Source organism: Aspergillus pseudonomiae (genome assembly GCF_009193645.1).
Source record: "Aspergillus pseudonomiae strain CBS 119388 unplaced genomic scaffold BDV37scaffold_91, whole genome shotgun sequence".
Classification (NCBI taxonomy): domain Eukaryota; kingdom Fungi; phylum Ascomycota; class Eurotiomycetes; order Eurotiales; family Aspergillaceae; genus Aspergillus; species Aspergillus pseudonomiae.
This window is the reverse complement of record NW_022476083.1, coordinates 18,539-42,613: the sequence shown is the minus strand read 5'-3', so window position 1 is coordinate 42,613 and position 24,075 is coordinate 18,539. Positions and strand designations below refer to the sequence as shown.

The following is a 24,075-nucleotide window of genomic DNA, read 5'->3' as shown; positions in this document are numbered from 1 at the left end:
GTTTCGTCACACTATTGATTTCCTGCTGCTCAACCACACCCTTGATCTGCAGCCCCCCTTTCTCCTTGGAGCGAGATGTACAAAGCACAGCTGTCCCGTAGGTGCAGGTGTAACTAAACTGCGTCCAGTGTATTCCGTGTCTGGTTTGCTTTATCCATGCGCGCTCTGCCCACGGTTTGCCTTCCGTTTGGCCCAAGCTCGGTTCACCTGACTCAACTCGTTGGCGCCTATCGGTAGCACAAGAGGCTGAAGTATCAACCACCACCATGAATGAGTATTGATCATAGCTTGGGGAAACTGTGGTGGACGTCTGCATGTCCGGACATACACAGCTCCCTCCCCCCTCCAAAACTTTGACTGTTAGGTTATCCAGTGATTTTTATTCAGAACAAGTCATGATTAGGATACAAAAGTATATTCGATCAAGGAAGAAACGCAGTTGGTGGAGGTATTGATACCCAAAACATCCTACTACTCAAAAAAACTGTACTTGCCCTATCTCCTGCAAATCGCCGTTTTTCTCCATATACCTGTTTGCGACACGACGTCATCAGCACATGACTGATGATGGAATTCGCACGGCCTAAGTGTACCATAACCAGAATCGCCTGCTTCACATCAGGCATCCCTCCTTGATGCTCGAGTGCAGTTCACTCATCCCCACCTTCACACGGCGCATCCCACCACGGCCGCTGCTTTTCCGCTGCTGCGACTTACTGTCGGCGCTAGGAGAACCGCCTCGGGCACCGCTCATAACAGGAGCGATGAATTCTGGAGCCGGGGGGTCCATGTGGCCCTCAAGGGCAAAGACTTCAACCATCCACTCGTACCAGACTTTCCGGTCATCTGTTTGTCTATACATAGTCACGACCACCTCACCATTATCGGGAATATTAAGGGGAGTCTAGATGATACTCATTAGTGTTTTCTGGTCCCTCTACTCCGGAAGGGGTGACTACTGAAGGGAAATGTAGTTGCGTACCTTGAGGGGGAAGTAGATTGGAAACCAACTGATCATATTGGCACTCTTACTGTCCATGGTAACGGGATTGGTCGAAAGTTCAACATCCCGGTACAAGACGGTCTCAAAGTAACCAGCTAAACCGTGGCAGACTCCACGGTTCTGGGTAGGAAAAGCCAATCGCGTCCGGCGCACATTGTGTGCATTGGAAATTGTCGATGTGGAAGGAGATTGTGGAGGGATATGCCTATTAGGGTGGGAGAAGGACCATGCAGTTTGTACAAATGGCGCGGGAGTTTCGCTTCCAGGTAGTGTCGATATGGAGGACCGCACGTTGCTGTGGTAGCTGCCGCCACTAGCGGTATTGCCCGGCATGGTAGGCTGGTTCGTAGAGAGAAAGTCGACAGCGTGCAGCATCACCACGTACGGAGTTTCTGGAGCTGCAGGGTTGGAAATTGTTTGATGCATAACATCAGCATGAAGCTTCGGAGCTGAAATAGGCGTGAGGTGGGCCGTATATGATTCAGGAATAGATATGCCATGAACCGGATTGATTAGATGAGTGATGCCGTCTAGACATTCAGGGGAAAGCTCATTGTCGCCGAACGAGCCAAGTAGCTCGGAAACCACGATATCAATCGTAGTAGGCATAAGCTCGGGAGCAGGGCTACGGGTTGCCGCATCGGAAGCTTGTGCTTTGTCATTAGGGTCGGCCTCCGCATCATGAAGCATTGAATCATCGATCCCGAGAGACTGGCCCACCGGTGCTGAGGTTTGTGAGCTCGAGAGCTTCTTCTCAACTTGAGGTCCTTTCCAACTTCTCATGTCCGACTGAACAAGGGTGACTTTTCCTCCCCAAATAGTAGCATTGTGACGTTGGAGGAGAACGAAGGCATTAGGGTTCTTTTCCACAGCCCACATGTCAATATCAACGCCTGTTTCGGCGCTCGCTTTAAGTGCTCGGGTGACTAGCGGTCCTCTGCCGGCGCCTACCACAGCGACAACAACTCGGCCATCTGGGTTCGAGGTGGGTTTTTTCTGCTCTGCCCAGTCCTTCAAGGCTTTTGCAATAGCGCGCTCATACCATTCATACTTAATAGGATCTTTCTCAAAGACCTCATATGTGATGCTTTCCAAGTTGACTGTCAGTGGCTGTAGCGGTGCTTGCAGATAGTCCTGATAGCCTACACCGAACCTCTCGATAGCAGTTCGAGCTGGCTGCCGCTGCTGAAGATTTCTAATGTATGAAAGATGGGGTGTGGGGTCGTAATGCTTCTTGTTGGAAACTGCTGCTTGTGCGAGACTCGGATATTCGGCGCCTTCTAGGTTAGTGGCATGCGAATTGTCGGCGTCCACACCTGGGACAGAACCAACATCGCACAGAAGAATCCATGGTGGGCTTCGAAGACGCATAAAACGAGCGATCAAAGATTGATGGGCTTTGGATAAAACGGGGTAACCCTTTTGGTTTTTGATGAAGGAATTGGCATTAAATGTAAGCAGGCGAACCGGCTCTGAGTGCCACCGAGATTGGACGGACATTGAAGGAAGGTGCTTCTGTAATGAGAGCGCTAGCGAAACTGATTTAGCAACAAACACGCAGGGTCTATAACCAACTGATAAGAACCGAAACCCGAGGGTTGCCTTGGAATGGCGGGAGATGCATTCTTACCTACGAAAAGCCTTGAGTGATATTTACAGGTTCTCCTGATGGTGTCCCAAGCTTCCCAAGTTCCATATGGGTCCTCTTTCGGCAATTGTCCTTCTTCCAAGTTTACAAGGAATTCATCCCGGGCCAAGGGAGCTAGGTCGCCCATCTCGTCGACCTCGAGATCCGGGCTATCAACTGCTCCCAGCCAGATATTAAATTGAATATAAGGGCCAATACTGATGGCATCCTGTATCGCTCTTGCGTAATAAACTACGCCTTCTGAGTGCATACCCTTGTGGTGAAGTTTAGGGCCCGGGATCAGAAGGTATCCGATACCACAAAAGGCAGCATAAGCGACCTCCAACATGAGGACCTGGCGGGATATATCTGCAATCAATGGGTCCGGAGAACAGAGATCGATCCATGAGCTTGTCACGCCCACAATCTGGGTCATTGCTTCGTTCGGAGTCAAATGGGTATCAGAAGGTGCCAGCGGCGGAATGACCAGGGGTCGTGTATTTTGCGTTGTGCCCATAGTTCCATGAGCATCAGGAGAAGCTGCCTGTACATTGGACAGGTGCGAAGAGAGCAGACTGAGGACCCGGGAATGGAAATGAGATGTGGTTATAGGGGCGGTAAGCATATCATACTGATGGTGAGTAGACGTTAGCACGCAGAACGGGGGATCAGAATTCTGCTATCCATACATTGCTTTCATGAGCTGCCTGCACAACCTGGGTCGTAATCGGCACTGTGCGTTTGCTCTCATGTTGTCCAATGCAGAAACCAGGGCCCATATCCTCTGGGTTGCTGAAGCCTTCCATGTTAGTAAACAAAAAGAGCTTTTCCAATGTCACAATTAAAATTCCTGTTTAATTTGCAAAAAAAAATCATATGTCACAGTATGCTCAAAGAGTCGAATCCGTTTCCGCGTAAGAGAAGAGAGATTGAAATCAAATTATAAATTTTGAAGAGAGATTATTCTTGACACGGTATCTGTGTGGAGGATTAGTCCCGCATAACAGGTCAATTGAACATGGATCCAAGACGAGTTCTGAAAACCATTCCGGAACGATCCTGAGGAGAAAAGAAGAGATAATAGTAGTACCCGGACTAGTGAGTGTCATTCACCCCTCACCGAAAGTTTAAGGAAATTGACCCTACCCTGTCTTAACCCTGAGTCGCGATACAATCCATCCCATCATTCAGTCCCTTGCCTGTTCGTGGGGTCAAAGTGGCGGCAGAATATAAGGGCGGTGAGAGTAAAATGGAGACGGAGCAGCTGTGGCGATGTGCGGCCGGCTTGCCTTATCGGGAATACTTTTTTTTCAATCCGTCAATAAAGTTGTCTTGCGGAGCCGAGTACTTGAGACTCAACTGCACGAACAACTTCTGGCCCCCCCCGTCCTTCTTTTACCCCTCCCACGCCATGGTTGATCGCCGCTCTGACTCCGAAGACGGTTCGCGTGCTAAGCGTCAAAAGATGGATAAAACTGGCACGGATCCCAAGGACAATCCGTACCTGGCTCATATGTATGCGGACGCTTCGTCGAACGGCAACGAATGGGTTGAAGACAAGGATTCGCCATTTGCCAAAGTGAAGAGGCATCAGTCGACTGCCGCTCAGGCACAGAAGATCGAAGATGGAGACATCAACCCTTTCAGCGGCCAGCCATACTCCAGCAAATACTTCTCGATTTTAAAAACTCGGCGCGATCTTCCTGTTCATGCGCAGAGGTAAGTACAAACGTTCTCTTCTCTTGATCGCGATTATATACAAGTGAGCGACCTCTAATATTCATGTGCAAAGAGATGAGTTCCTTCAACTCTACCAGAAGTCCCAGATCCTAGTCTTTGTCGGTGAGACTGGTTCCGGTAAAACTACCCAGATCCCTCAGTTCGTCCTGTTCGATGATCAGCCACAAAGCCAGCGCAAGATGGTCGCTTGTACCCAGCCTCGACGTGTGGCTGCTATGTCAGTAGCGCAACGTGTGGCTGCTGAGTTGGATGTCAAACTTGGAGAGGAAGTGGGTTACAGCATCCGTTTCGAAGATATGACGAGCCCCAAGACATGTCTTAAGTACATGACGGATGGTATGCTGTTGAGAGAAGCCATGCACGATCATAACCTCAACCGTTACAGCACTATTATTCTGGACGAGGCCCACGAAAGAACCATGGCCACTGATGTTCTCATGGGTCTTCTCAAAGAAGTCGTAGAACGTCGACCAGATTTGAAGATCATTATCATGTCTGCCACTCTGGATGCCCAAAAGTTCCAGCGCTACTTCAACGATGCTCCTCTTCTTGCGGTTCCCGGTCGTACTCACCCAGTCGAGATTTTCTATACTCCTGAGCCTGAGCAGGACTATGTGGAGGCCGCCATTCGCACTGTCTTGCAAATTCATGCTACAGAGGATGATGGTGATATACTTCTGTTCCTGACTGGTGAAGAAGAGATTGAGGATGCTGCGCGCAAAATCTCACTAGAGGCAGATGAGATGGTGAGAGAAGTCGATGCTGGCCCCTTGAAAGTCTATACACTGTACGGTAGTCTTCCTCCGCATATGCAACAACGCATCTTCGACCCGGCCCCACCACCGCGTCGTCCTGGAGGTCGTCCCGGTAGAAAGGTCATTGTTTCCACCAACATTGCGGAAACCTCGCTCACAATCGATGGTATCGTCTACGTCGTGGATCCTGGCTTCTCGAAGCAGAAGATCTACAACCCTCGTATTCGTGTCGAGTCCCTCCTAGTATCGCCCATCTCTAAAGCTTCTGCACAGCAAAGAGCCGGTCGTGCAGGTCGTACTCGTCCCGGAAAGTGTTTCCGTCTTTACACTGAGGGTGCTTTCAAGAAGGAGCTGATTGACCAGACGTATCCGGAAATCTTACGGTCCAACCTTTCATCAACTGTGTTAGAATTGAAGAAGCTTGGAATTGATGACCTTGTTCACTTCGACTTGATGGACCCCCCGGCTCCGGAAACGCTTATGAGAGCTCTTGAAGAGCTTAATTACTTAGCTTGCCTTGATGACGATGGAAACCTAACCCAACTTGGACGTCTTGCCTCGGAATTTCCTCTTGATCCTGCGGTTGCGGTCATGCTGATCAGCTCGCCTGAGTTCTATTGTTCAAATGAAATCCTTTCTATCACAGCCTTGCTTTCAGTTCCTCAGGTGTTCGTGAGACCTGCGTCTCAACGAAAGCGGGCGGATGAGATGAAGAACCTTTTCTCCCACCCCGACGGTGACCATCTTACTCTCCTTAACGTCTACCATGCTTTCAAGGGCCAGGATGCACAAGAGAACCCCAAGCAGTGGTGCCATGACCATTTCCTTTCCCTACGATCCCTCCAGTCGGCAGATAATGTGCGCATGCAGCTCCTGCGGATCATGGAGCGCGAGGAGCTGGAAATGGTTTCGACGCCATTTGAGGACAAGAAGTACTATGAAAACATCCGACGTGCTCTCTGTGCCGGATTCTTCATGCAGGTTGCGAAGAAGGAATCTCAAGGCAAGAGCAAATACACGACTATTAAGGACAACCAGAACGTCCTCTTGCACCCGTCGACTGTTCTAAGCTATGACGCTGATTGGGTTGTGTACAATGAATTCGTGCTCACGACCAAGAACTACATCAGAACCGTCACAGCAGTCAAGCCTGAGTGGCTCATTGTAAGCTCACTTAGTTCTCCCCACCACTATATATCTTTAGCTAATGGTCTTTGCAGGATATCGCACCCACCTATTATGATATTACGACCTTCCCCAAGGGCGAAATTCGCTCTGCATTGCTCCGTGCCGCAGAACGGTTGTCTCGTAAAGAGAAAATGCGTGGCGATTCCAGCCGGAGGCGTTAAATTATTATCCATTTTTTGTTTATAGATCTGTTATCATTTTCACCTCTTATGCTATCTTTAGTTATTGGGGCGTTGGCCTAACGAGATGCATCCTCTCCGTCTCTGAATCACCAGGATGTTGAGTTGCGTGAGGCTCTGTTGCGAAGCTTGAACACTTTCTATTCCGATGGGATGCAGTTAGACTTGAGACTACCCACAATGTCCTTAATGGTATAGAAAGGACAATTGCCAATATTCTTATGAGATTAAAAGAATGAATTAATTCTTCGGGCACATAAAATCTTAATAAAAGCCATAATTCATACAGTCTACATGCGTAGGGTAAGAGGCTATAGAAGAGATCCAGACCAAACAAAGTCCGAAGATGAGAAAAATCTAGTTTTCGTCGTAATAATGTACAAACCTTGGAGGTATCAACATATATAGCAAGAGGATATGAGAATAGAGACCAAACGTACGCCCTTCAATAAATGCCTATGATGTACACAGTTTCCAACCCGATCCTTCTATGAACACAGTGCGCCAGGTGGATATTGGGAGGATATCACTCGTAGAGAGTTCAGTTTCCAACGTATCGAATGTTTACCGCGCTCGGCTCGACCACGCGCGAGTTCGTATGACGAAGCTTGTCTTTTAATTGTCCGAGATCCTGGGGACTGGACTGGGAATGGCTGAGTGCGGACTGTTTTGTCAAGTCAAAAACCATTCGTTTGAGCTGCGCAACCTGGTCCTTCAGAGCCATGATCTCTTTTTGGTGAGCCTTTGCTGTAGCCTCAGCATTATAGAATCTGTTGTTCTCCACGTCAAAGGTTTTCAGCAGGTTTTGCTGCCCGTCCTCTTCGGGTTTCTTATACTCCGCAGCGCGGCCAGCGAGCACAGCTGATAGAACTTCCTGGGAGTATGTCCCCACCAGCTTATGCCATTTCCTCGCAGAGCCTTCCTCCTCGGGCAGAGTAAGGTCGTTAAGCTGTTCTCCGACCGTGTTCACGAAGGCACAAGATCTCTCCCACAGCGGCTTGTCCTTAGTTGCTCTTATCGTTGACGAATCCTCAGCTACATGCCACCGGCGGAAGTGAGGATCAAATGAGAATTTGACGTCTGCTTGTTTTTGTGCAGACCTCCAATCAAATCCATTTTCGACCGCGGCTACGATAATGGCCTCGGAGACATCGTGTCTGTCGCACGCATCACACAGATGTACCATCAATACTACCAACCTTTCGAGAAGGTGTGACTCGTGTTCCGTGGATGATGCCATGAAAGCCAAAGATCTTTTGATGGTTTCCACCCCTTTCTTCCAATCACGGCGAATACCGTAAAATTTCAAATAGGCGTAAAGAGTTGCAAAATCGTCCATGTACCCTGCCGCTCTTGCGGCTTGCTGATAGGCATCGGCTCGGTCGGGTTGATCGAAGCGCAGGCAAGCTATGATTAATGCAGAGTACATAACCGAATTGGTCATATTGCTGGGAGGAATTGAGATCTCGACGCCATTGATCACCGTCCGCTTAAAATATCCCATGGTGGATAAGTCTACCGGGTAGCTCTCACCACACAGCATTTCCAGAAACAAGTCGAATGCTTTGAGATTTTTGGATTTGCGGTAAAAGGATATTATTGAGAGAATAAAGGTGGAATTTAATGGAAATTTGTTCGGCAATACTGTCTTTAAGACCAGATCACCTAGGTCATTTTGACGAGATTTGGTGAACGTATAAAGCATCATCCCCAGGCAAAACGGTCGGTCGGGATCAGTAGCTTGCAGTAGGTTGCTGGACAGCCTCAAAAGAAGCTCTTGAAGAGACATAGTCCCTTCGAGGTATAGATCTGTGTCGCGGCGAGCCTCCTTGTTGAGCTTTGCATTCTCCCAAGCCATCTCCTTGATGTTGCGTACACGGAGATCCTTTGCCAAATCATCAATATTCATGTCCCTTTTTGTCTTCAGCTCCTGTAAACGTATTCGGATTTGATTCAATTCATGTAGGAGCTCCGCTACATTCAATTTGGGCACTGAACTATCGGAGATGTATTTCATCCGAAGTCCCATGTAAGAGTGCGCAATTGCCGGGCGTAGCAAAAGTCGTATAGCCAACTGTTTCACTGCAAGCTTCCGTATAACCTTCTGGCGGACTATGTCATATGACAGCCACTCGGGGTAAGCATCATCTTCAAAACTGAAGCCAAACTCCTCCTGTATATCGTTCTGCACCGGGTCATCACTTTCGGCGACCAGATCCTCTAGGGCTTTCCCGTCATATTCATCCCCCTTATCGAGATAAGTTTCAATCCCGTCCCCAATTCGAGCCTCATAATTATCTTGCGAGCGAACGTCGGCGGCGAGTGAAGGTATCGGTACACTCCTTGTAGTATTTTGGATTCCCACTGGTGATGATCTGGCAGAGGTGCTGTATTGTCGGCTTGTCAATACGCCATTAAATAATGACCTCCGCTTCCGCCGTGCTGCAATAGTCGCCAAAAGGCGTTGTTCCTCGTCCACTAATTCGTTGACTTCTTCCTTGACAGCTGCGATCTTCTCCTGCCATTCATGGCGTCGTTGGTCTTTGGCTTGGGCATCAGCTAGAGCTGCAGCCGCAAAGATACTTGTGTATAGCGCTGTGACCGAGTTTCCAATTCGTAACCGCCGTTTACTGGCTGCTGATGCCGCCCTTGACGTTAGTCCGGGAGTCGCTGTGCTTAGACAAGAAACGCAATGACAAGACGAGCGCGCCGAGGCGGCCCGGGACCAAAGGCTCTGCATTACCGCAACATTTCCTGTACAGTCGATTCCAATGATAAGAATGGCGATAACGCGGGGGTCGGCAGCTTGCCCTTAGGGGCTCAATTGCGTCTGTCGGGACAAGGGAGTGTGTACCGCAGAAACAGAAAAGTGGTTCATGTGCCGTCGGACAAAAAAGTCATAAGTTCGGCGGAGTGGATGCAAACACTGCAAACAGCCTCTCTACTGAACGGGCAGTTCGTTCTCCGAACTGGAATCCAGGTATTAGTACTCATAGAAAAGGCCACATCAACAAGGTTTAAATTACTCATTACTGCCTGTATACTGAATCAGTTCTGATCATTTCACTCAGTACGCAATTCCGAGGCTGTGTCATTTGAAAATGCTCGGCCACTCCGTGTCTCTTGCTACCGTTCTGCTTGCCCTGAGCGGCAGCTTCGCGAACGCTCATGGGTCTCACTCGAGTGAACAGAATCCTTCTTCGGACTGGGCTACTCGGCACATGCAAGGTGCGTTATTGAGTCCAATTGCTCCTGAGAAAGTTAGAGGCACCTTTCTAATATCCGTACATGACAGAGGAGCACCACATTGATTCCTTTGATCCTGCATCCTTCTTTACTTTCCACGACTATGATAACTCAGGGGCATGGACAGCCGATGAGGTACGGAAGACTTATGGTCTCGACGATGAGTCAAATGCAGGTGTCAGTGAGGAGCGCAAGCAACAGGCTGTCCGGGAAGTATTTGGGCTATTTGACCCTGGGAACACTGGATTCGTTACTCGAGATAACTGGATGCGTCTGATTTCCGAGGGCAAGCGTCTGCCTGATTTCGGGTTTGGACCTGGCCACCATGGCGACATTGAATATGAATATGAGATTCATCATTTCGAGAAGTATCATGGAGATGATGCCAAGGAGGAAGACCTCACTCATCCAGAAGATATTGAGCATTTCCGGAGGCATGATGAGGAAGACGACGCTGCTTATCGGCTTGAGCAGCTTGAGAGGATGCAGATCGTGGAAAGGAACATACCACAGAAGTTTCTCAAACATGTTTAGAACGTGTATATGTAATACTTTATGCCATTCTGTACATATAATGTTCGAAATGTTTACCTACCACCTACCATTGCAGGCGCTTCCGAGTAGCTTACTGTCTCTGTCCCGTTTTCTATCTGCTGGCGATAGTGTTACCGCGCCTGATCACCTCGAGCAGCAGCCCGTTTGCGTCCAAGTGATCGTCGAAACTAATGTGGAAGATTTGATAGTTCGTATTATATTTGCTTGCTATGGACGAGTATCATGCTTTATTTTCAAAGTGTAATTGGTCCAGAAAATGTATTCACGGATCCAGCTGCCTCTTCAGCAAGTTTTGTATGAATTGACAAGGAAAGCGCGTCATACAAGTCGTAAGTCACTTAGAACGCCAATTTTACCGACTTAATTGAATGGAACACGAGAAGTAATGCGAGGCTGGAACAACGGGGAGAAAAGAAAACGAAAAGTGTATCCCTATAAGAGCATCTTCCCAAAAAAAAAAAAAAAAAAAATACTCTGTTCCACGTTAGCATATATCTAAACACCCCTGAAAACACAACACCAAAACAAAAAAAAACAAACAAAAAAAAAAAAAAAATAAAAAAAAAAAAAAAAAAAGAAAAAGAAGAAAAAAGGGAAAAGGACAAAAGTAACCCTAGACTTGGTATATCATCCCTCGGACACTCTAAGTATAAGCTCTTTATATGTGACTGAAACAACGCCTGGGATAACTCCCCACGCTGACTTGTTCCGGTTCTGCTCTATGTTTTCTGATCGTGAGCGGGCCAGTGATGGCCCTATGTCTGTCGGACCGCAGAGGCATGCGGCTTACCATTTTGGTCCTCGTCAGACTGACTGGAACTATCATCCCCAACAGCGCCCGAGGTTGATGCACTGCGCAAGCGCTGGGCACGATCTTGGAGTACTTGGGCCTCCGCCGCTGCCCTCTGCGCTCGTATTTGCTTGCGCCACATACTTGCGTAGCGGCCTTTCATGGCTAGTAGTTGATCGTGGGTGCCACTCTCCGCGACCTTGCCCTCATGTAAGACTAGGATGCGATCTGCAGTCGTAATGGTGCTTAGTCGATGAGCGATTACAAGCATGGTACGGCCACGTGAAAGAGTGGACAAAGCTCCCTGGATATGCTCCTCGGTCTCTGTGTCCAACGCGGCTGTAGCTTCATCCAAAAGAATGATGCGCGGGTTTTTCAAGATAGTACGGGCAATAGCCACTCGTTGTTTCTCTCCGCCACTGAGTCGTAGACCACGTTCACCGACCTTGGTGTTATATTTATCAGGGAAGGACATGATCTTGTCGTGTATACTGGCAGCTTTGCAAGCCTCGTAGACGTCTTCGTCTGTCGCATTCTGGTTGGCATATTTCAGGTTGTACATTAACGTCTCATTGAAGAGGACAGTATCCTGCGGAACAACGCCAATGTGCTTCCGGAGAGAATCGATTGTGGTGTTTTTCACGTCGTGCCCGTCGACTAAGATACGCCCCCATTCGGAATTATAGAAACGGAAGAGTAAACGGAAAACGGTGGATTTGCCACCACCAGATTCACCAACCAAGGCTGTCGTCGTTCCCGGCTCGCAGCGGAAAGTAAGGCCATTCAGGGCAGGTTTGCGGCTATCATATGAAAATTTGACGTTCTCAAAGGCAATATCACCTTTGCAAACCGGTAGAGGAGTAGAACTAGGCATATCGACAACTGTCGGTTGTTCTCGGAAAAGCTCTAGCAACCGCTCCGAGTTGATCAATGCCGATTGGATGGATCGGTAGAAGGTGCCGAAAAAGTTCAGAGGGCCCTGGAGTTGCGCCATATAAGTGAGAAGCGACACGAATTCACCAACGTCCCGCTGTCCCAGTGAGACCTGATAAGCAGCAATAAAACAGGCAATTAGTAGTCCAAGCATAAAAACTGTATTCTGAGAGGTATTCATCAGATTCAAAGAAAACAAAACATGGTATTCAGCCCGTTGGAAATCCGATACTGCTCCTCGGTACCTGTCGAACTCGTAGTCCTCGGCATTAAAGTACTTCACTGTTTCATAAGATACCATGGAGTCATTCCTAAAGATTACCGGGTTAGCAAATCCGATGTAGCGGAACATAAACACCATGCAACGTACTTGACTGCATCTTCTTGTCTTGAGGCATTGACCATTTGCCGCCGGATCTCTGCTCTCCATTGTGCCATGCGGACAGTGACATAAAGGTAACAGAAAGTGACAATGGTGACGACCAAAGCGTAGTAAGCATCAAGCGCAATGAGGAAGTAGACAATGGCCACACAAAGATCGACTAACATGGGCACGACCTGAAAAGTGACTTGTTCGAGGAAGGTATTGATAGAGCTACCTTTGCTCAGCGCAGACAATACTTCACCGGTCTTCTTACCCAGGTGGAAATCAAGGCTAAGACTGTGCACATGCTCGAAAGCCGCAGTCGAAAGCTCCATGTAAGAATATTGACTCACGGGAATCCAAAGACTGGAACGCAATGAGCCGATTAGGCCCTGGTTACCCTGCAACCACCGGAACAAGATATACAAACAGATATCAAACCACGGTACATTAAAGTCGTCGCCCGTTTTGGTCAATTTGCGGGTGATAACTCCAACTTGGAGAGGCACCAGGACATTGACAACGCGTTGCAAAACAATCAGGATGAAGCATATAACCACCACGATCTGCAGTCGACGGGACTTCGACGGCCAGAGATACGGGAAAAATAACGAGTATCCGCTAAGATACTCCCACCAGCTAGTAGATGGAACTGTAGTTGGTCGAACCCAGGCATCAGCAGGCTTAGAAGGCTGCTGGTTAGCTGGAGTTGAGCCATATGCGTTTCCATTCTCTGCATGAGAAGGGTCCAGTAACCCTGTTGTTTCAGAAGCGCCATTGGCATATGCTCTTGGTACTTTTCTGGAGCTTGAATGCATCCTAATGGAACTGAACACGTAAAGTGCGACCAATGTACTGAGGATCAGAACTCTAACGGAGTTACAGGTAAGCTCCGTGATTTCCCAAGAAGTCACGCCTTTCTGCAAACGACCCCCAGTCGGATCTCCTACAACTGGCTCATGATGGTTGCCAGCGTTGATCGAGGAGGAAATTCCCAATATAGCCAACTCAATGGGCACTGCTACCAACCAAGGGACAAACTGCGCAAATGTCGGAGACGGATCTGTATCTAATAAAGAGACGAGGATAATCGAATAGACAAAGAACGAACCCACAACGTAGATCTATAAAGCATTAAATGCTGCACTGATTATATTCCCCAATTTTTCACGGCACTTACCACAACGGACTGTCCACACCACCATTGCTCCGATCTAGAGACTATAACGTGTGCCACATTGACAGCTGCATCCCCAAGAATGGTCAAAAGTATACCCACAGATAACCACCTGAACAAAGATCTCGTATTCTGAGAGAATTTCTGGGGATTTTTCATGACTGCCATCGTACTTCTTGACCGTTTGGGGAGTGGTCTCCCGCCTGGACCTGTCTGCGCCGCGGTAGGAGAATTGTTGGCATTTTTGGCGGCAAGGACAGAATTGGCAATGAAAGCCGATATGAAGACCAGGAGGAGGAGTATTGGATATCCAGTGCGAAGGTACTCCAACAATTGGCGAGTTGTGTGGTGAGAGTCCATCTTGAATAGTCCTCCAACAAGGGTCCAAAACAAAGTTCAGATCAAACCACCATAGGATATTTCCATGACACAACAATCGCACCTTCCCGTAAAGCCTGAGTGCAGCAAGGAATTGATGAAGTTGGACTCGACTCGGAAACGACTGAGTAGTGAACAGCAGACCTGAATCAGTCAATCGAAGGGTCGGATTTGTAGTATTGCTGAAAGGGATCGGCAGACACGTGGGACGATATTTCACTCGTCTTGCTCGTTTGTTTATATTCTTCTTTTCGGGGTCTTCTTGAGGCAGGTGAGCAAGAGGGGAAGAGGCAAAATAATGGTCTCGAAAAGTTTTTTTTTGGAACTAATTACAAGAGAAGAGTATGCGTGGATTGACTAAAAGGTTATATGGGGGAACCAAAGTAAAAACCGGACGGAAAATTGAAACCCCAAGAATAACGGGAATGAATTAAAGCGTATAGCAGGAGAAGAAGAAGAGAAGACCGGAAGGGACCGAGATGAGTACGAGAGGAGGAAAGGGGAAAGAAAGAAAAAAGAAAGAGAGAAAGAGAAAGAGAAGAGAGAAGAGAGAGGAGAGAAAAGAGAAAACAGAAAAGATACACGAGAGGAAATGATCGTTGGAAAGATACAAATAGTACTCGGACGGTCGTGGAAGAGTGACGGTGTGCAATGCGAATCTGAAGTCGAGAACTACCCAGAGTAGACTAGTTGGACCCAGAGTCCCAGAAAGCAGCTGAGCTTGGGTGGCTCCGGAGGCAAATTTGGGGGAAATGGCAAAGAGGCAAGGGAAAATCTAAAACAAATAAATAACAATAATAATTAATGGAGAAATAGGATAAGTAGAACCGAGGAACGAAAATTTCCCAAGGAATATCAAAACCTTCTGAACTAGCGGGCCATATTCCTTCTACTCTTTGAATGATTTTTGATGCGAATCGGAGGTTTTTTTTGCTTAATGTTCTTCTTTTCTTTTTCCTTATATGTACTTTGATATCATCTTAGTACCTACAGCGATACCTTACTGCGACGGAAAGAGATTGAACTAGTACAGAGTAGTACGTAGCCGTTTTCATCATAATTCCAACCCAGGTTATTTTCGGAACCGCGTCAATATTGACATACTGACATACTTTCCCTCCTGATCACTGCCCATGAGCTGCCTGTGCTGAATCTGAGATGTTCGTGCCCAATGGTAACAGGGATTGGAATGAATGTTGGAAGGATTGGTTAAATGCATGAAGAAAAAAAGAAAAGAAAGGAAACTGAAAAATAAATAATAAACAATAATTTCCATGCATGATATCGCTGATCCCTCCTGAGCGGAGAAAGTGCCTGGGGGAAAAGTATTACACGGAGACCGACCACAAGCGAGAACTGAGATGCTGAAATATAAACTTTTGGGAGCTCAACTGTTAGGTGATTTTCTAAGAACATTTTAATGCTGCGGACATCCATCTAGATAGTTATTGTGTAACGTGATATGTATGAATATGTACAAGGAGCCATCCCTCGAGGGGATGTTGCGGTAAGATTGAAGATTACTAGAGGGGAAGCGAAAGAAAAAAAGGAAGAAAAGGAAAAATAAAAGACTAGAAAAAAAAAAAAAAAGCAGTTGCATAATTAATAGATGTGATTATTGCACAGTATGTAGGGATATGTTCGTGACAGATCTCGATGGAGAAGGGGATGGATGGTGGCACAAACCGATCGCTGCGAGGATCAGGATTGGACTGTGGGAGCTGCATTGCATGGGTTCGAAGCACCCTGATCCATGTTCATGGGCCTCCGAATAGGTTAGTGCAAATCCTTGGTAAAAAAGGATAGATCATTTCTCCTTAGTTACTCCGTCCTTGACATTTCTTTTGAAGGGCTCATTCTTTTTGTTGTCTTTCTCGAAACCAAGGTATCGTCTTAACACCCTGCGTAGGTGGCTGAGAAATAGTTCAGTGCCAGGGGCAGTATCATCTCATCTCACAATGGATTTAGCTTGTTACACTTCTAATTAATATGATTATATTATATTGTAGTATGATCAGTGATGAGGAGGTCGTCTTTTTTAGACATGCTTATTTTATTTGTCTTCGGACACACCCATGTTCACTTAACCCTCTTCAAGAACAAACCAACCAGATGGACCATAATCAACGGGCAATTCATCACCAGACCACCCCCAAAATGAGTGGAATGATGACCATGAGTGATTCAGGTCAGGAGTATGCGGGGGGGACAATTCTTCAAGTCGAGGACTTCCCTGCACCCCGACTCGTCTTCCCGACGAGTCGCTTTAGTTTGTCCCACCTGAGTCCCGAAGGTCCGGATGATCTAACACAAAAGTGTCGTTGGTATGTAAATATGTACGTACCTCCTCTGTATACCGTATGTACGTAAGGTACATCTCGGATCCAGACATAAGTTGTCTGACTGTCGGATCTTAGTCAATTCGTATGAGACTGGTCTGAGACATCTAGTACTGAGTGAGTAGGAAACCATCGCCATTAATCGGCCTAATTATCCTGACGGTGGATACGCTCTGTCTTCATCCAAGCCACCCGCCTTACAATAAATACATCCATACCACCATGCATCACTGGACAGTCACTACTTCTAAATATGCAACGAACTTAGCTAGTATAATGTCTGTGTGTACATGTACGTCGCACACCGCTTTTAGCATGCATACCGGCTCGTTGGATCCATTCATAGAGACGTTTAACGGCATCCTGCCAGATGAGTTCATCCAACAACTATGGATTGTACACATCATTCAGGTGTCAATTCAAATCCCTATTGTTCTAACTTTGTTACTGGATACATAACTCTTCGGATCCATCACCTGAACAGGTCTAGAGGTGGGAACTGAGAAGATTTAATTAATTTGGTAATATCATTAATAAAAAAATTGATAAACACTAGAAAAAAAAAAAAAAATTAAACTTAAGATGAAAACAAGAAAAGGGCCGGTATGGTATGATACAATCGGGTTAATGGAACCAAAAAAAGAAAAGAAAAAGAAAAATACCTCAGACTAAACAAGATGAATTGTTGTTGTTGTAGGAATGAAGTAAGGTCTAGAGTTTGTCTCGAGTTTGTTTCCTGTGCTATTTACACAGTACCTACTGGGTAGGATTTACCAAACGCTCTGGTGGAAACCTCCCCCAAACTGGCGCTAAATCCGCACATCACGCGTCCTCGCCACTCTATTATTATTCGAGTGGTCACTAATTCTCCCTCACATTCCTCAGGTTTGCTGACTCCTGGTACTTGCTTCATGCACCTCACATGAATCAATCCAATTGCTTACTCCTGATTACTACCCCAGTTCGACCTCTATTCAACGTTCTTACAGGAGCTGACTAATCCTCAGATGGGGTCCTAAGGCAGCAACCCGTCTAATCAGTTAGTCAGTCACGAGCGGATCGCATCTCCAAAGAGTCTCCAACAGGGAGCTCCGCCTTCTAAAGCCCCCCCCTCCTTTACTCCCATTCCCCACCTCCACCAGCTCCCTCTTCTTGTTTGTTCGTCGTGGGAACTTTGTCAAACATGGACCTTCATCCCTTATCGGGTTAAGTCGTGATTGACTGACCTCTTGAGGATGTCCGATAGCTCTCGGTTGCCCACCCGAGGCAGTTCCTCCCCAGCTCCTCCCCCTCCTCCTCCACCGGCCCCCGTGCAACAAAGCAAATATTCAAATCGCGCGGCCAGTGCTTTAGCAAGATTTGCCCAGCCCTTCTTTTCTGGGTCTCGACCTCCAAGTCCGCAAGCTTCAGGGGTTCGTGCAGACCTCTCTGCCGGTCCTTGTTCTAATAGGTCCAAGTCCTTGTATAGTTTCCCTTTCCTGCTGCTCTTCTTTCTCATCGCGCTTTCCCGCCTTTCCCCTCCCGTATACCCTTTGCGTTGCTCCAGCTTCATTTAGAATCTTTTATCTAAACAGGTCACACTTCCAATATGCAGCTTTGCACCTTGCCAACGAGGCTTGACAGCAATCTTCTAACAACCCTGCTAGACCGGGAGCGTCCCAAACAGTCACTCATAAGACCGGGATTCCGATTGCTGCTTTAGATATTTCTCCTCAACGGACACATGCAGTAGTCGGGGGTAAAGAGATTTTGAAGACCATCCGTGTCTCACCCGACCATTCTTCCGAAGAATTCAACCTTCGCAATGCTATCATCGGTTACTCCTCCACTCAGAATGATGGCAGTGGACTCTCCGCACGCTATAAAGACCAGCTGACAGTGCGGGATGTGAAATGGTCACATGGCAATTATGACACCATTATCGCCACTGCAGTGGCCAACGGCCGCATTGTTCTCTATGATCTACAACGCACTGGCCTGGAATACTGCCGGTTTCAGGGGCACAGCCGCCAGGTCCACAAATTAGCTTTTAACCCGCATCGGCCGGCATGGCTTTTGTCTGGCAGCCAGGATTCTTCTATTCGAATGTGGGACTTGCGCATGGCATCCGCAGTCAGGCCATGTTCGAGTAAGGAGTTGTATAATGGGAACAGCGATGCAGTCCGGGATATCAGGTGGTCTCCGAACGATGGGTTTGCATTTGCAACCGCCACGGACAGTGGTGCCATACAGTTGTGGGATTGCCGGAAAACTACCGCCCCCTTGCTAAGGATCACCGCTCATGACAAGCCATGCTTCTCAGTAGATTGGCATCCTGATGGCAAGCACATCGTCAGTGGTGGTACAGACAGGCATGTTAAAGTTTGGGATTTCTCTTCCTCGGCTGAACGTAGGCAGAAACCAACATTTCAATTCCGGACACCCCAGGCCGTTGGGAATGTACGATGGCGTCCGCCATCCTGGAACAACGAACATGACACTTCCGGTGGTTGGCAGTCAATTCAGTTAGTAACGTCCTATGACAAAGAAGACCCACGGATACATCTCTGGGATCTTCGGCGTCCTCATATACCATTCCGAGAGTTTGATCGGTACGAGTCTCATGCTGCCGATTTACTCTGGCATTCGAAAGATCTGTTATGGACTGCTGGCGAGGCCGGTGTTTTCACCCAAACGGATATCCGATATGCCCCTCAGGTCGTAAATCAACGGCCGATGTGCTCCTTAGCCTGGAGCCCGAGTGGTGAGGTGCTGGCTTTTGTCCAGAAACGTACCAGGCATAGTACTGTACGCCTCAGCACCACGGAGTTCATGGGCCATCCTGAGGAAGAGAGCAGTAGCGCAGAAGCTTTGAGTCAAAGCCCAGCAGAAGACTTTCTCGATGAACCTTCGTTTATCTCGGTTAGGCACCGACGTACTAAATCAAGCAGTGGTCGGGCGTCTAAGTCACTGGGCAGCACTCCTCCAGGTGCTCCCGAATTTAATCCCGTTCTGTCGCTGGAGAAGGTGCTATCAAAGATCAAGCCTTCCGGACAATACCAGTTAGGGGCAGTTGGGAGTATACCTGGAGCCACAATGGATCAAGGAACCTTTCGATACCTGGCACGTCACTATGCTCCTTTGCTTAGAACCTCTAACAGCATACACTCAGATCTTCTACGATCACTGCTAGAATCATTAAGCCTGAACGCAGACTGTGCAGAAGATGCTTCATTAGTTAAGCTATCTCAAACATGGCGTATAGTAAAGTTCGCTGTCATTCAAGAACTGCAACTTAGAGCGAGGGAGCAACGGCAGGCTCCAGAAAAGAGCATCCGTGGCATCAGAACAAGATTGTCCGCAGAAGGGCAGAATTCTGAAAAGCCGAGAGCCTTGGATGAGGGAAAACCCGAAAAGGTGAAGAATCGGTTGTTCAAGGGTGTTATGGAGACGGAAGTGACCAGGCAGCCTCTCGTTGATGTAGAAAACGCCTCTAACATGACAACCCCGCTAGCGCAGCCTTTGCCTGACTGCACCATTTTATCGTCAGATAGCTCTAATTCGCATATGGCATCTTTAGATGACCCTATGGATATCCAACCTCTGCCACCGTCGCTTCTGAGCCCAAATCAAGGCACCATGAACTCGAATGATTGGTCTTCGATGTCCGATGTTGAGCCACGTATGCACCGCCAGTCGAATGCAAGCGAAGATACGCATTTTCCTGGCGAAAGCCTCCCATCTGACCCTCTACCTGGGCTGGTGTCCCAAACTCTTGAAGATGACCAAAGATCCGCCCCACGAGCCATTACCGGAAGAGGTGACTGGCGTGCTCGGAGTCGCACAGAGACATCAGAAGTAGATGAATACGACCAAAAGATGGAGGATAAAAAAGCAGCCATTCGTGATTATAAACAGTATCCCAAAAAGATCCTGTCGCTCGAGTCTCACGTTGAGAGTGTGAGGCCTCCGGGCTTCCGCCGGCGCGAGTCATCAGAAAGTCTTCCCATGTTCTCGGCATCTACCGGTAGCTCACACCCTTCCAAATCAATAGGCACGTCATTATCGTCAGCGGCAAAATTATATGACGTTTCTGAAAGCGAGAATGCCACGGAAGGCGCGGAGAGTGAAGCCCCTCGTATACCATATTCCAGGACCAGAAGTGACTCAGTCATTGGCCCTGTTACCGTTCAAAACGAAGAACGTCAGGCTAGTGAACCTTTTGTTGAGGGTGTTCCAGATTCTAATGTTCATCTCGAGCGACCCTCTAGCCCACTTCCCCTGATGAAAGAATCCAGTCCTCTAGAGACTCCATGCTTTGAGAAGAATGGCCGTCAAAGTGTTGCCTACACTGCCGCAGCAGATAGTTCTACTTGTAGGGCTACACATGTGATCGATGATGATCTCACGGGGCTCACTATCCCTATAAGCTCTGCTGGAACGATGGATAAACCATGGAGCGCTGGAATTTTGCTCAAGGAAGCCATTAGGCATTATTATAGCAGTTCTTGTGTTGACGTTCAATCTGCTGCTCATCTTCTCCAGAAAATGCGCACTCTTTTCCAAAGCTACGAGGATATACTTCCTCGTGAGGAGTGTGAACTCATCTTCAAAACCTACAACGAACACCTTATACGTCAGTGCATGTACATTGAGGCGGCTGAGCTTCGACTTCTCTGCGTACCGGTGTATCCAGCAGTCTATGAGTATGCTCAAGTAGATACTACGATGAACGTGTTTTGTTTCACGTGTAAACGTCCATACGAGAACCCTTTGAATGACAATACGCGCTGTCATCGCTGCAACACGCCTCAGGAGCCATGTGCCATTTGCATGAGCGTTGACCCACCAGCCGAATGGGTAGCGGAGCAATCTGTCTCACCTGCACAGTCAAATCTTGAATTGGACTCCGAGACGTCGCATTTTCTATCGTCATCTCGTTCCTCCATTAAGACAGAGCCGATCCCAACCTCCGAGCTACGACGCCTGGATGAAACGTACGCGGTTTCATACAATTCTTCGGGACCTAAAGGGTCCGCGCTTTGGACCTGGTGTCAAGGCTGTGGTCATGGAGGACATTTAGCTTGCATCAGCATGTGGCTGAACGACACCTCTGTCAGCGAGGGTGGTTGCGCTACCCCTGGTTGCATGCATGACTGCGGCCCAGGACCCCGGCGTGAGCACAACCGTACCATTTTACTCGAGGAATCCAAAAGACGGGATTCGGCTGGTAGAAAGGCTGGCGTAGGTTTTGTAAAACGTGATCCATGGACCAGAGGGGAAAGCAAAGCTGTTGAAAAGGTTCGAGGCATGCTAAGTATTGGGACCTCAGGTGGCACAAGTGCTTCCACCACCAGCGCTGGGCCCAGCGTGTCCTCTAACTTGATGTCGCCCAAAAAAGTTCGACTTGTTACGCCTAGCGAGCAAGGGAAACGAAGGGGTACCTCATCTCGGAGCAGTCTTGGTGGTGGCAGCGGGCTAAGCACCTAACATTGAATCTCTGAAGGCAATTGTGAAGGCGCTGGATTGCAAGCACAACATTTTCCTACTACATACCGTTGTCAACTACACTTTTCCCGAATGAAGCGGTTATACATCCTCAGGTTAGCGGGTTATCTCTACGGCGTTCAATATGATACCATGAAACAACAATCGTCATATTTGTGCATTTTAAAGTCATTTGTACCATATCACACCCCAAAGATACCATCGATCTAATTTTGCGAAATCATACTAACCCATATATCTGTAGTATATTGCAGTGTTGTCAACAACTCAATCCCCGGGCATTGCCAAATATGCCCGTTTTCAATTGCCACGTAATCCAACAGATGCCCTCAAATGTACATTAGATAGTGATTGGTTCACACAACAGCCTGTTGGAAAGTGAAATATGGATAGAACTTAGAATTTCCGCTTCTTCTTAGCTGGGGCTTTGCTCTTCGCCTCCAGTTGTCTCTTCAACTCTTCGCGCTTCCTATCCGCTTTTTCTTGGCCTTCCTCTCTCTCTGACTTCTCAGTTGTCTTTGGCTGTCGACGCTCAGCCGATGGAGATCTTGGTGGTTCAGAATTGTGTTTTAATATCTCCCTAGGTGAATTATCGTTACCCTCCTCTACTTGAGGCGTCAAAGTAGTGGTCGCATCGTTTTTAGAGGGTTTGCCTCCGATAACACCGAGTTTACTGACTCTCTTTGTTCTAGTCTCTATCGAAGGAGATGTTGCGGGGGGTGGCTGGTCTGTTGTACTTGGGGATTTTATCAATGATGGAGATTGAGGCTCACTAGGGGTGGCCTGCGTTTGTTTCTTTTTACCACCGATGACTCCTAATCCCCGCGGCTTACTTTGCGCTTTGGCTGATAACTCTGGTTTAGGCTTCGGTAGCGAAGTTGGTGCTAAAGCCACGCTTTCAAGGTCAGACTCTGAATCTGTCTGGTCGTCTGCTATTTGTAGTGCGAGCGTAGACGGAGCTGCTGGAGGTGAGGGCTGAGGCGCTTTAGCTTGTATTTTCCCACCGATGATCCCCAGACCTTTTGATGGTTTTGCAGAGCTTCTCTGCCTTTGCGGAGGCGACAGTTCCTTTAGAGGGGGGTTTCCAGGGTCTTCAACCTGCCCAGGGTTTAGGGGGTTTTCCTCGTCGCTCTTGAGTTGCTTCAATCTTGGGGGTGTTTCCTGCCTCTGAAGAGAAATTTAACTGCGGTACTCCTGATATTGAAGGATGCACTTACTTCAAACTCATCATCCTCTGTTTCAGTAGCCGTGTCAGTATCGGCCTCCAGCACATCTTCAGGAGCCTCGCGTCCTTTCTTTAGTTCGCTTTCTTCTCGTATAGGAGTCGGGGTAGTCTTGGATACAGTGAGTTTCTCCCACCACATATCCGGTGGTGGTTCAAGATTTCTTGATCGATTTGGGCCGCTAGAAGTGGATGCCTCCGCCAGAATATTGGCGGCAAGCCCCGATGCAGAGGCTGACGCGCTGACTTCCTCAAGCCAGACTTTCTCATCGAAAGGCGCAACACCTTTTATATGCTTGGCGGCCTGCGCCAGTGTTGTGCCTTTCTGACCCGTCCGTAAGCCAGAGATACCAGGAAATATAGTACTCAAGTCAATGCCCACAGCTTCGATCTTATCGAAGAGCTTGGCGAGAATCCAGTCTTTCCTATGCAGCTGGTCTATGAAGGATCGCTGGTGCGACTCCCAGTCAGCTTCCGCCTTTATGAGGGGAAGAAGTAATTGATCGGTAGCAGCAGATTGTGGCTCCTTGATGAGATGTGCAGCCCACTTCAGAGGTTGAAGTGGAGCCGGCAGTTGGGTAGATGTAGCCAACTCCAGCGAATCTCCTGAGCTATGATTCAGGGTCACAGTGCTTCCGGGCTGGCTACGCAGCGCATCTTCTATCTTTTGCAGGAGGACTCCGAATTGTTCCGCGTTCTCGCTCGGATCGATTGTGGTGTCATTTTCATCAGCTCTTCTCAGGATGTCTTGGTGGTTCAGATGCTCAGACCAGATGTTGGTAAGATCAGTTATGTACAGCTCGTAGCCTTTTGATGTTGAGGAATATTTGAAAAGAAGAGGAGGTATTTCCCTTCGATTTGTGATGCGCAATCGCTGCCACTTGATGGACATATTTAAGCATTAAGTAAAGAAACTCTCGATATTTTCGAAAGCGACCGTGGCTGTAGTTTTCAGATATACAAACATTAGTCTCTTAGGCGGCAAAGCCGATAAGGCGGAACCTTTACTGCTTTTAACTCCGCCGCTCCACCTTTTCCTTGGCGGACCGCGCTCTCCAAAAAAAGCATCAGACCCAAGTCTCATACTTTTGT

The 24,075-nt window shown here is 47.9% G+C and overlaps 8 protein-coding genes across 8 annotated transcripts; 3 read left to right on the top strand and 5 right to left on the bottom strand.

The window, feature by feature from the left end:
- Positions 1–464: 464 nt before the first annotated feature.
- BDV37DRAFT_226536 (protein arginine N-methyltransferase) lies at positions 465–3,797 on the bottom strand. The gene is made up of 4 exons (XM_032080267.1): positions 3,320–3,797; positions 2,634–3,261; positions 983–2,532; positions 465–904 (listed from the first exon to the last, which is right to left on the bottom strand). The coding sequence occupies exons 1-4, from the start codon at positions 3,434–3,436 to the stop codon at positions 614–616; spliced, it is 2,586 nt and encodes an 861-aa protein (XP_031937010.1). The 5' UTR covers positions 3,437–3,797; the 3' UTR covers positions 465–613.
- Positions 3,798–3,956: 159 nt separating this feature from the next.
- On the top strand, positions 3,957–6,747 carry BDV37DRAFT_259713 (DEAH-box ATP-dependent RNA helicase PRP43). Its single transcript, XM_032083168.1, has 3 exons — positions 3,957–4,349; positions 4,423–6,289; positions 6,346–6,747. Exons 1-3 carry the CDS (start codon positions 4,042–4,044, stop codon positions 6,472–6,474), a joined length of 2,304 nt encoding a protein of 767 aa, XP_031937009.1. The 5' UTR covers positions 3,957–4,041; the 3' UTR covers positions 6,475–6,747.
- Positions 6,748–6,775: 28 nt separating this feature from the next.
- On the bottom strand, positions 6,776–9,411 carry BDV37DRAFT_259712 (uncharacterized protein). Its single transcript, XM_032083167.1, has one exon. The coding sequence runs from the start codon at positions 9,230–9,232 to the stop codon at positions 7,034–7,036; it is 2,199 nt and encodes a 732-aa protein (XP_031937008.1). The 5' UTR covers positions 9,233–9,411; the 3' UTR covers positions 6,776–7,033.
- On the top strand, positions 9,403–10,900 carry BDV37DRAFT_259710 (nucleobindin SSP120). Its single transcript, XM_032083166.1, has 3 exons — positions 9,403–9,720; positions 9,788–10,761; positions 10,871–10,900. Exons 1-2 carry the CDS (start codon positions 9,594–9,596, stop codon positions 10,270–10,272), a joined length of 612 nt encoding a protein of 203 aa, XP_031937007.1. The 5' UTR covers positions 9,403–9,593; the 3' UTR covers positions 10,273–10,761; positions 10,871–10,900.
- Positions 10,901–11,048: 148 nt separating this feature from the next.
- Positions 11,049–13,917, bottom strand: hmt1 (putative vacuolar ABC heavy metal transporter (Hmt1); the record flags this gene model as incomplete). The annotated part of the gene is made up of 3 exons (XM_032088082.1): positions 11,049–12,327; positions 12,387–13,504; positions 13,561–13,917. 3 exons carry the CDS (start codon positions 13,915–13,917, stop codon positions 11,049–11,051), a joined length of 2,754 nt encoding a protein of 917 aa, XP_031937006.1.
- An 882-nt stretch (positions 13,918–14,799) lies between these two features.
- On the bottom strand, positions 14,800–15,525 carry BDV37DRAFT_259705 (uncharacterized protein). Its single transcript, XM_032083165.1, has one exon. The coding sequence runs from the start codon at positions 15,370–15,372 to the stop codon at positions 15,145–15,147; it is 228 nt and encodes a 75-aa protein (XP_031937005.1). The 5' UTR covers positions 15,373–15,525; the 3' UTR covers positions 14,800–15,144.
- Positions 15,526–17,355: 1,830 nt separating this feature from the next.
- BDV37DRAFT_226405 (WD repeat protein) lies at positions 17,356–22,137 on the top strand. The gene is made up of 3 exons (XM_032080266.1): positions 17,356–17,736; positions 17,921–21,935; positions 22,006–22,137. The coding sequence occupies exons 1-2, from the start codon at positions 17,510–17,512 to the stop codon at positions 21,741–21,743; spliced, it is 4,050 nt and encodes a 1,349-aa protein (XP_031937004.1). The 5' UTR covers positions 17,356–17,509; the 3' UTR covers positions 21,744–21,935; positions 22,006–22,137.
- BDV37DRAFT_226399 (uncharacterized protein) lies at positions 21,951–24,047 on the bottom strand. Its single transcript, XM_032080265.1, has 2 exons — positions 22,979–24,047; positions 21,951–22,928 (listed from the first exon to the last, which is right to left on the bottom strand). Exons 1-2 carry the CDS (start codon positions 23,873–23,875, stop codon positions 22,158–22,160), a joined length of 1,668 nt encoding a protein of 555 aa, XP_031937003.1. The 5' UTR covers positions 23,876–24,047; the 3' UTR covers positions 21,951–22,157.
- Between the last annotated feature and the right edge of the window lie 28 nt (positions 24,048–24,075).